Source organism: Anabas testudineus, chromosome 12, assembly GCF_900324465.2.
Source record: "Anabas testudineus chromosome 12, fAnaTes1.2, whole genome shotgun sequence".
NCBI classification, from domain to species: Eukaryota; Metazoa; Chordata; class Actinopteri; order Anabantiformes; family Anabantidae; genus Anabas; species Anabas testudineus.
Genome location: NC_046621.1, coordinates 16,868,980 through 16,880,881, shown reverse-complemented (window position 1 = coordinate 16,880,881; position 11,902 = coordinate 16,868,980). Strand labels below are relative to the sequence as shown.

Here is an 11,902-nt window from a genome sequence, read left to right as displayed (position 1 = left end):
TATTGTTAAAAGAGTCAATGTTCTGTGAAGGCATCAACGTATCCAACCTGATTTCTCTGCTACCTTGAAGTGCTCACTGAGGGGACGCTATCGCTCCCGGATTGTTCCAGAGAAGCTTTGATAAGACAGAACAGGAGTTGAGTGCGATGAGAGACGCTCACTGAGAGTGGACTAACTTGACTTTGCTCACTTGACTACTTCAGTAATATGCCGGGCGACATACCACACACACACACACACACACACACACACTCTGTTTGTGTCAGCATCTGAAAGGAGAGAGAACTAGATTTATACCTAAGTTGTGTTTTCCCAAGGACCAATGTCTTTTCAATTGCCATGGAAACCACTGTAAGGCTTCATGTAAAATATATTCAGTACATTAACTACACACTGTACAGTAGGTGTAGCTCTTTTTTCCACACTCCCTCCTTAAAACACTCCGGCTTGTTCCCTCCTTGCTACACTAATAAGATTTACAAGGTATCCTCGTCTTTGATCATTTTATTTTTCTCCTGTTGAAACATTTATGGGCGTTCATAAAGAAACACACCATTAAGGCTGAGGGGCTCTACAGTACAGTAAGTGTGCTGTTAATAAATCACGTTTAATAAAAAGAGACATCCAAACGGCCACGGCCACGGCCCCAGTCATAGTCCGAACCCCGGCACGTGTGAATATTTAGGAAACTGGAATCTGGAAACAACAGTGCAGTGTTGTGAGACAATGACGCTCCTCATCAATTTCTGATGCATCACTGACGGGATAGGCCTACCTTTAGAGGGATATAACCTTCACGACAGAGCCATAGAATGGAAAAAATACTTACTCTGGCCTGTGTAGTGCCTGAAAGCTCTGAATATTGAGAAGCAGACAGTAGAAATTGAAACTATACAGTTAATGTAAGAGTGATGTTATGTCCTCTTCATCAGTCTGACATACTTTAGGTCACTTTTGCGTTAATGTTCCTCAGAACTTACCTAGAGAAGCCCAAGTTTTTTTTTTCTATAACATAACAGATGAAAGTGATTTTGTTCCAGGAGAATTTGTCTGTTCTCATACTGTTGCTGTGTAGGCTAAGTCTTTAGGAAGCTGGTTTTTCCTCTCCACTGTCTCCTAGTGCTGCTCAAGTGGGGTTGTTGGGTTTTTTATATCATTCTGTATACAGTTGTATTTTTTTAGGTCTTAAACCTTAAACACTGTAGAGTGCCTTAAGATGACTTCTGTTGTGATTTAGCACTAAATAAAATGTAATTTAATTGAATTGAATGGTTGGATTGGATAGTATGGCCAGATGTATGGATGTATGTAAAATATCACTTTCATATAAATAAACTTATAAACTTATAAACTAAGGTTCACCCCATGACAGTATAAGAGTGCCATGTATTAAAAGGTTAAGGTATCTTGGAAAACACCCAACTGAATATAAAGATTCTCTCAGGTGATGGAGGCGAAGGTAGCAGAGAACAGTGAACTGAGTACTGTCCAGCTAAACTGAAATGTTGTGTTAGACATACCCAGTATAAATGAAGCAGGATCACTGTGAAAACATGAAATATATTGTGTTCCTTAAACATTTTAAAGTGAAATTAATTAACTATGGTTGGCTTGTGTGACCCTTAAGAGGAAAAATAAGAATTACGATCAATTCACAAATGAATTAATCAGTTAAACACCTGGGCCAGAAATCACTGTCTGCAGAAACTGTGTTGGTTTTGAATTATCTGTTGTACTACACAACCCTAAATACGCATTTTCAATCGTAAAGATCAATTTGTCAAATAAACTTGATGTGACAGATGGATTGTAAAACAGGTTTTTGGTTTAGTCAGCGATGATAGTCAGCACATGTACCCGAGTCTATTACATCTTAAGTGTTGCAAACATCAGGAGTGAGTCGCGCGTTCGACAAGGAGGGAAAAGTACTCGGAACCAGAAAGAACACGTATCCAAATTAAAGCTAATTTTGTGATGCTGTCTGTTGTGTGTTCAACAGCTTGTTTGTGCCTTCTCTGCAGATGGAGGTGGATGCAGACGATAAGCGCCATCGCACACGCTCCAAAGGTATCTGCACGGATGCACACACATTCACACAGGCGGCAACGCCATTCAGGGTGACCTTCACTCCCCCAATGTGAACACACACACACACACACACACACATGCACAGCCGCAAACACGCACGTATGCTGTACACACACCACCGCACAAATCCCAGCCTGTCACACTCGAGTTGTCTTTTCTCACTGCTCCTCGTCTTTTTTTTTTTTTTCATATCTCGCAAAACCAGAATCACAAAGTCCACATTGTAAGAGCTTTGTTCTAACACGCAAACATGCAATCATACGAAATCATACATACTATGAAAAAGATTTTTTAAGAACAGGTTAGCTGACAGCATCTTTTGACAGCCGCCCTGTCCACCCTCACAGGTTCAAAGCATCTGAACAGAGGTGCCGTCTTGATACATTTTTTATTGCTTCTAACTTCTGAAACGATCTAACATCTTTGAACAAACAAGAGAAAAGGTGGTGACCGTTGTTCTTACATTATGTGGTTCAAGCCTTTTGTTATCATTGCCTGCCGTGTAGCACAGGGTCTTTGACCACAAGACCCTTGTTTGATTGAATTACCGCTGGTCTCTGCTCATTGGCCAAAGAGAGAGGAAATGTGTGACTGGCATTGAAATAATTGTCATGACTGTGACCGATATCTCTACCATTCACTGATCCACTGCTCCCCACATGTTCACACTATGGGCCCGTTTCTGTTCCACTGCATTTATTATTTGAGATGCATAAATAAATGCATACATTTCATGCACAGACCTATAACCTTTAAACAGAACAATATCACTACTCACCATCTGCAAAATCAGATCAGTAGACTTCCACAGATTTGTCAGATATTTGCCACACGTGAGTTTAACATGCAGATTTTATTTGACTGTTATTCTAGGGTCAAAATTTAGTTTATTTTTTTGTGTCTAAAAAAAAAAGTATTTCATCAACAGGTGCCTGATATTTGGTAGTTATTGTCTATCTGCAGAGATTTTATTTTTTCACAACTATGAGCAGAATCAAATGTACTTTAGTTTGTAGTTTACTTTATTAGCATGGGAGAGTGTCAGTCTGACAGCATAGGAACGTGTAACATATAGAATAAATGTGAAATCATGGTTCTTAGAACCTGACACGATCAACTTTTCAGCAGGTTCCTGTGGATTTAGTGTTGTCAACCAGTCCTGTATGATGTGATTATGTGATAAATCATAATCATCCTCTCTCTCTCTCTCTCTCCCTCTCAGTGCCTGTGGATCCAGCATTAACAGAGCTTTTCAGGTCAGTAGGATTGCAAAAGTGCACTGATACACAAACATACAAAAAGCAACGCGACCGTCGGTGCACGTACAGTCGTAACATAGCCAGAGTTATATCCCCACATACACAAACTCACACAGAACGTTCCTTGTTATTGTCTTAGTGGGAAGGTAGAGGCAGTCGAACAGTGCCTGGATCAACTGTCGACACTCCTGCCGTTCCCGTACAGTTTGAAAGCTGCCTTCACATCAACAACCATTCTCTAATGTGTGCTTTGATGTCAGCTCTTTCTCTTTCTTCCTCTTTTCCCCTTCTTTCCTCTCTCATGAAGAGACTCGCGTTACTTCTCGTTCTCTCTCTCCAGTCCTCCCCGCTAGTGTGAATTTCTCACTCTGTCTCCCTCTCTTTAGTTGGACATCTACAGTGTCACACAACAGAAAAACAACAAGCACTGAATTCTTTATTCTCTCTAGTTAATACAATTCCCCCATATGAAATATTAAATAAGAGGGTTTTCTCCTCTTTTAATGTTCCAACTAGACAAGCTAAATAATTCTGGTTTTGTCTCGTGCTCTCGACGATATTTAGCATGATAGCCAATTATCAATTCATTACCCATGCAGAACAATTCTTCTTCTCTTTCTACGCCTACAGCCTTAAAGTTCTTGTCGGGTGAGTTGAGTGGGTGGAAGGTAGAACACAACGTCATTTCAAATTTGAAGGTTTTCTTTGTCACTGGAAAAAGTTTCTTTCCGGTATATTTTTCAACATCTATTGTCTTTTTTTTTTAACTGCAAATATGTGAGCAAAGCTTAGAGTTAATTAAAAACATATGAATAGGTAAAAACAACCCCTCAATCAGATAACACATTACAGCAGATCTACTTATATAACATAGTGTAAGGTTGTTACTTGATGGCTCCTGCTTGTCTACTGATTTTTTAAACTCTTTTATAATCTATAATAGTGGAGCTCAGAACCCACAGAGCCGTGCTGCACCGCTGCATCACCTTTCCAGTCTAAACTAACTGTAGCTGTTCAAAGCTCACCCAGTTCCACAATAAGTCCATTTGTAACCGTGAACGTAGTTGGAAGTTCTTTTAAAACATACTTTCTTTACTGTCTTTTTTACTTTCAAATTCATAAATTAATAATTCGCTATTATTTGCAGAGTGTGAGTATAATCTTTTTGGGAATTCAAGGGCGAGTATTTCAGTGTCCTCTACTTGTCTTTGCGAGTTGTTTCCACCCCTGTAATGTGTGAATTTCGTTTTGTCCTTGGCTGTGTGTTAGGGGGTTGGTTGCAGCAAAGATAAGGGTTCCTGCCTACCTATATATCAATAAATAATATTCCACCTGGAAGATTACTGTGTAGCCTTCAGCTGATATTCATAGATAGGACAAGGTGTACTCTCCCCTCTCTCTCCCAAATCCTTCATCCCCCTCCACTTGCGCTCTTTCTCCCCTTTCCCCATTTTCCGTCATACTCATCCTCCTTCTCGCTTTTCCTCCCACTTTTTCTCTCTCCCACACTCACCCGCTGCCTGCAGATCGTAATTAATCAGGGGATCGATGTGAAGCCTATCTCCAGGCTAAGGGATCTATAATGTCGATAATGCTGCTCAATGGCCTCTCCCCTGGAGAGCTGATAGTCTTCAGGACGAACACGCCTGACTTTGCATGGAGCTCCCTGGGCTGGGTCAGATGGGCTGTCGCTGCGATGCTGGTGTGCACATACATGCTCTATTAGGTGCATACTCTTCTTGTATGAATCCATGTAAACCTGTTCTCACGCACGTAACATGCACACACACGGGAGTTAGTGTAGAATAATGTACAATGACAAGGGTCAGATGAATGAAAGCAAATTACAGCAAGCAACTGGAAATGAGGGAAAGACCATGTTTTGATTCTGTTTGCACTGATGAACCCAAAAACAACAAGAACGTTTGTCATTTAGACATAAAGCTTGTACTTATCATTAGACCTCGACTGTTAAAACATATCTGTGATTTATAATAATCACAGATTTGCATTGAGGTTCATGTAAACCTATATACAGACCCAAGAAAACATAACAGCATCCTGTAGGATACCTTGCTAAACTCGGGAAGTCATATTTTCCCGTGCTAGAGCGCTCACAGCATAAACAGTGCCCTCCATATCTCTTTTGTCATTTGCATATTTACAGTCTGCCATGCTAATCATGTTTATTGGCGTGTTTAAGTACTAGGCATGAGCTCAATGGGGAAAAGATAGCTTTATGTCAGAGACTGTATCATAGAGGCATCTGGAAAAAAATACCTCACCCACCACCCCAACCCACCCCGAACACCTGCCTCCCACCCCGTTTCTGGAAGTAAATGGTTTCTCCTGTGGTAATCCAATTTTAAAAGACAAAAAGAGCCATCTTACGTAACTAGGGCAGCATGGCCTTTTGCTATCAGTAGTGTTAATGCATAGAGAAGAATTCCTCTGGTTTTGACCAAAGATTTGTGAAGATATTTTTATGTTGTTTGGTGTCGTGTGGGTAAAGTAACTCAAGTTCTCAAACTACCACATCATACAGCCACACGGATGCTATGATTATGTTAGGTGATGGATGTCTGGCTTACAGGAATATGGTATTTATGACCGCTTGTATCTTGGAGAAAATATAGAGAAATGACACACCCTAAAAAGCTTTCAATATGTTAAGATTTGCGAGATGGATGGCCTCGGTGGCTAAAGCTGGTTTGCAGAGGTAAACTATTCACTCCTTTATTTGCATTAATCAAATAAGATTTGCACAATTTCACCCTGAGCATGCAGATTTTATTGTCAATCTAGGTGTGCCTCAGCACTGAAGTGGTGAGAACAGTTAAATAAGGTGGATAACTGCTAAAGCCCCTCATTTTCCCCCCTGTCAGAATTCAGCTTCCACACAAAAGACATGAAGTTGTCCTCTGTCACGAACAGGCTGAATGAGAAAGGCGTACACTTTTTGTCCCGGCTTTAATTGCCGGTGTCAGAGCTGAAACATGGCCGAACAGGAAATGATAAAGTTAATGAAACGTTTTAATTATTCAAGATAATTGTGGAACGTGACGAGCGTGTCGGTGAATCCCTGGTCTGGCTGTTCACACGAGGTGTCTCCCCCAACATACTCACACACTCACACACACGCATGCACTGACACTCGCGCTCTCATTCCCTTTGTCTGTCCTACATGTGAACTCGTGCTTTCCCATGGTGCTCTCCCTCATCCTTATTACATCCATTCTCTTCAGTGATAGAACGAGCGAGATCAGCCTGTGTTATAATTACTTGCCCTTGTCTGCTCAGGGTCATTACTTCGAGCCTGTATGCCCACTGGCCTGAACCCCTGCAGCCATTCTGCACATCACTGCAGGCCTGATGGGCACTGGCATATTGATCTGAGAGCTGGAGAGCACAGAAATGAAAAGAAAAGTCTTGTTTCTCATTCTTTCCGCCTCTCTCTTTGTTTAATACCACACATTTGCCCACTGTGCACATCAGATAATTAAAGACAGCTAAAACAAACATGAGGATATCAGTTCATCAGCACGCCTGAGACTCCATCCTATCTCACTTTCAGACTTTGGTTGCTCCTTTCATCCTTCCTCCTCTTTCTTCATATTGACATTCCTCTTCTCTTCTCCTTCCTGCCCCAGTTTAGTTCCTCTTTCCCTTCTAACACCCTGTCCCTTCCTTACGTCTTTCCTTCCTTCCTTCCTTTCTCTTTCTCTCTCCCCCTCCTTTTTTCTCGGCTGTCTCTGGCAGAGCTAATTCCCTCTTCAGATGGTGCAGCTCTCATTTGCATACTTATCAAAGTGTTTGGACTATCCGACAGAAGCTGTAGGAAGGTGGGGTCATTAATATGTTAATTAGCCCCCCCCCTTTCGTTCTTCTCCCCCTCGCCTTTAGACGGCGGCACACCATCCATATCCTCCACCTCTCTCTCTTCTTCACACGCAGGCTTTTAATGTTTGAATACCCTCAGAGGCCCTGCAAATGCCATAAGACTCTGTAGACATGCTCAGATGGAGGGTTGGGTTGGTTCACACCTATCTATAGTGAGGGTATGTTTGCATTGTGACTACAGTCATGGATCAGCATCATTTGTATGTATGTTCCGTGGATATTTTAGAGCCATAATGACTGTTTGTTAAACCTCTCCCCTGAACATGTAAACAGTATATTGTCCATTTCCATTTTGTCGTAGTGTTAGCAGCTGTATCTTAACATATTAGTCTTGTCATCTGTCAAGCTTTGTCTTCGCTATATGCCAGAATGCAGAAAGAGTAATATTCTGTATTTTAAGAGTGTGGTGGGTGGCATTCTTTTTTCTAGCATTTCATAACCAAAATACAGCAGCAGAGGTGAGGAATGAACGCAGCTGTATCTGCTCTAAACGTCTAAACCATCCAAGTCGTATCCTCATCTATATACGATACCATACAATATGCTGCAACTTTGTTAGTTCACTGTGAAGGTTAAATTAGCTAATGTGATTGTGTTGATAACAGCTCTCCTTATAATTAGCAAACCCACTTCATGTCATATTTTCCAACTGTATGTAGCAGCTCATGGTTCATTAGAATTTAGAGTTTTTTTTTTGTATGCTTATAATACACTATCTCCAGCCAGCATTACTTCAGATCGAATTTGCTTTATGCCTATTCTTATGCAATGTTAAAAGTGAAAATATATGTTTATAACTCCTACACAATAATTACTTTTAAATGTGTGAGCAGGAGACAGGAGAGTCAACTGGAGACGGTGTTGTCAACCAAGTGAGATTGCAAGTCTTAGCCTAATTAGCTCGGCAACTACAGATGATACAATCTGCCACCATTATCACTGTAAATGCATGAGTCATCTGAGAACTGAAACCTTGACAAGCACTAACTGAGGGGGGGGTACGACTAAACGCTGGCCTCAACAGCACGCAGTTAATGAAGAACCTCTCCATTGATAGTCCACGTCTTAATCTGCATACTGTACAAGATGCTGTCTCCATGTCAGTTAAAGTAACATGATTAAAATAACTGTCCATCGTACGGGCTGCAGGGTCAGTGGTTAATCTAGGGGCGAGGGACATCATGCTAATTCTGACTTATCTGCTCGTGAACAAGGGTTAATGGGTCGTTCATGTGTCGGCTATTTTAACAAGGCTCGGTTGGCAGTGCACTGGAGATTAATCAACGCTGCTACACGTGGACGAAAGAGATGCTTACAAGAAGCAACTCTGGCTGACATTAATTAAAAATGGCACAGGAAGTTAGAAGCAAATGTTGGCGCGGGTCATCTTGGAAAACTCTGTCCTCGGTTGAAGTTATTTTGCAGTTTGCTGTTTCACATTCAAGGTTTGAGGCTCCTGTATGGGAATGCCAAAATCTACAGATGTCTAACATTTATTCAGTATTATGCTGGCAAACAGAGGTAAGTGGTTCCTGGAATGAAAGGGAAACATCAACATAAATCAACATTTTTCTGTAGAACTGAAAGGTAACCAGGGACACGAGTGCTTTCGAAAGTAGGTTTCAATAATTTAACCAGGGGAGTGAAGACAGAGGAACGGTTACAACATTCCTGCTCACAGTTTGATTTTAGCTTTTCAAGGACCTTAACAAATAGGAATTCTAACCGCTCGCTCACCAAACACGTTCATGTTAAGAAGACTTTCTTTCAGTGCCTTACTTTCTACTGTCGTATCTTTCCTGTGCTTCTGCCAGTGCACCAAGTGACATCTCTTTGGGTTAACTATCATGTGTAGTGGCTAGGGTTGCATGCAGATCGGAGTACAGTATGTTATCAGAGTGCCATGTGCATCAATTGGAGATGATGATTGGAGATGGTTTGTTTTGTAACCCCCATTTCTCTGCAGGTAACACAGGGCATAGGCAGCACCAGTTACTGTTAGCTGGTGTAATGAGTAGGGTACGGTGTTAATGCAACTACAGAGATACCATTAGTAGCCGGGTGGAGGAATAAGTAGTAGTAGAAGTAAATGAAAGGCAAATAGATTAGACAAGACAAAAGGTGAGATGAGGAGAGCCCTCACTCAGTTCTTAGCTACAATAAAAGCCTCACAAATGTACCTGGCCTTGCCTCTGAATACATATTTCTCTCTGTGCCAAACTGAGAGGGCGTTCAATTCAACCCACACAGGGCAGACTTAATAATTACTCTCACTTTTCTGGCTGGGAGAAATGATTGACAGATTGCATCCACGGTGTCAGGGGGCCGGCCACACCCCTTCTGACTAAGGCAGAAATTAGAGAACAGCAGGAGCTAAATTACACCTTAGAAGAGACCTCTGGCAAGAGGACAGGAAGGGAAGCATGATGAATGAGAAAAGGATCAGAACCGAAAGGTAGAGGGTGAGTCGCGTGGGAGCATGGAGACGATTGGAGGAATAGCTCGGAAATACATTTGTAGCCACACACGAGCACTCACACACACACACACACACACACACACTTGAATGCTGTTAGACACACAGACACACGCACCGTGGTAATGGTTCTGCAGTAGAATTGGAGAGCAAAGGGAGAGACACTTAAATGCCATCTCTACAGTTGGGATGCTATTTACTCTCTCACACACACATGCACACAGTCATCTCCACTCCTTCTACTATGTCATGCTCTCAAAGCACTCAGACTGATATGAGTGCAGCAAGCAACCAGCAGAGTGGCACAATGAGTCTTAGGGTATCTACAGTGGAAGAGCTCAACAACAGCAGGAAGTGGGCAAGGAGAGTGACAGGTCATTGGTTTGTACACACTGAAAAGCAAAAAATAAGTGACAGACTGTCACCAAACTACACAAAAGTTTCTTTTCTCTATCCATATTTGGTCTTAAAATGTAAGTCTGGTGATACACTATAGCTTTGTTATTATCTTCAGGTGGAACCAGTGAGTGAGACAGGACAAGTCAGGAAGTGTTGAAAGACAAATCAGTGTTTTGTCTCTACACTGGGTTTCTTGAGAATATATATATACATAGAGACTTTTCTTAAAATGTATATATTTCCTTAATCATGTACAGTAAGTGATATCCTGGAAATCTCTGTTATCATCAGATGACCCATCACTTGCTCAGAGGTGCATAGGCCACCTGTGTTGTGATGTGTTTAGGTATCATGTAGGTGATTTGTACTTTTATGAGCCAAAACCATTTAGTGTTGCAAATTGTTGGTCATTTGAGTCCTACATCATGCATGTGCTTCGGAAAATAAGATTACACCCCTAGTAAGAATAAGTAATAGTAATAGTAGTAGTTTGCCTGCTAACATGAATGAATTCAGCTGGTCTGTGGTTTTAGGTCTTCAGAAAAAGTCCACACAGGGACAGTGTAAAACAATGTGTTGTTGTTGTTTTGATTAAACTTACAGACCACAGTACGAATCACTGACATGTCCTCACTTGACTGGCAATTGTTTGCAGACTTGATTAAAGGAAAAAGCATATTTCAAGATTCAATGGCAAAATTCAGTAAATCAATTGTTGACGTGGATGTGGCTATTCTCTGCGGTGTAGAGCGTTGCTGCCACTTGTGGCTGCTGTCCGATTGTTCACAAAGTGTCAAGATTACTAACACAGATGGTGTGCTGTCAGTTTACCTCTATCTGGGTAAAGTGCTGCCAGCCTGACTTCGCGGGCCCTCGACTGGAGCAGAGCCTTCAGAGCAGGCTCTTCACCTGGAGAGAAGGAGAGAGATGCAAAGGGCAATCCACTGACACGAACACATTCACACGTACATTCACACCTACATAGGCTGTCTTAATGCGTGCTGACACAAATGTAGACATGCAAGCCACACACACACACACACACACACAACCTACTTCACATGTAGAGCAGCATTCCCAGCTGAGTGCCTCTCTCCAACCTGGCAATTTGAGTGGAAAGAGAATCCAGTTAAAGTACACAGGGCGTCATGCTGATTTCACAACAGGGGGGTTGAATGGCAGAATGGCCTCACTACAGCCTCCGTTACTGATCCGGCAAGATCCGACTCATCTATTTCAATAGCACTCTATCATTCACACTTGTGTGTGCGTGTACAGATGGAGCTCGATTGCAGCAGTGCTCGTTTTTTTTTTTTCTTAACAATCTTGTATTTCCAGCAGTGTTGCTGTAAATACTGTTCATGTAATGCGTGACAGATGTAGGGTGGACAGGCCTTGATACTTGCACTGAAATAGCTGCACATACATGCACAGATACACTTCATACACAGAAAAACTGTGTTCACGCTCATACCCACAGCACCATCTGACAGTGATGTTTTGGGTGACATTTAGTTTCTAGGTTGCACAAGATGCTCCTATAAATGAATCATGAGTAAATCTGTGATGTGTGAATAATAGATGGGAGGAGAGGTAAAAAACAAAGGAGTGCTGTTATTATTTGTTAATAAGACACTCTGGAGCATCACTAACTAGATCTCATTACCACAATACACGCAGGCATGCATACGCACACACACACGCACCCACAGCCCCTCACACACATTCTCATGCCCACACACACACACTTTGTGCATACACCCCACATGCCAAACACATG

The 11,902-nt window shown here is 41.8% G+C and overlaps 1 protein-coding gene across 1 annotated transcript in view; it reads left to right on the top strand.

Moving 5' to 3' along the window:
* The window catches only part of myt1lb (myelin transcription factor 1-like, b), an 82,155-nt gene that overhangs the window by 32,673 nt on the left and 37,580 nt on the right, over positions 1-11,902 (top strand). The window contains 2 exon segments of the mRNA XM_026355573.1: positions 2,022-2,067; positions 3,311-3,344. Coding sequence (XP_026211358.1) covers positions 2,022-2,067; positions 3,311-3,344 — 80 coding nt within the window.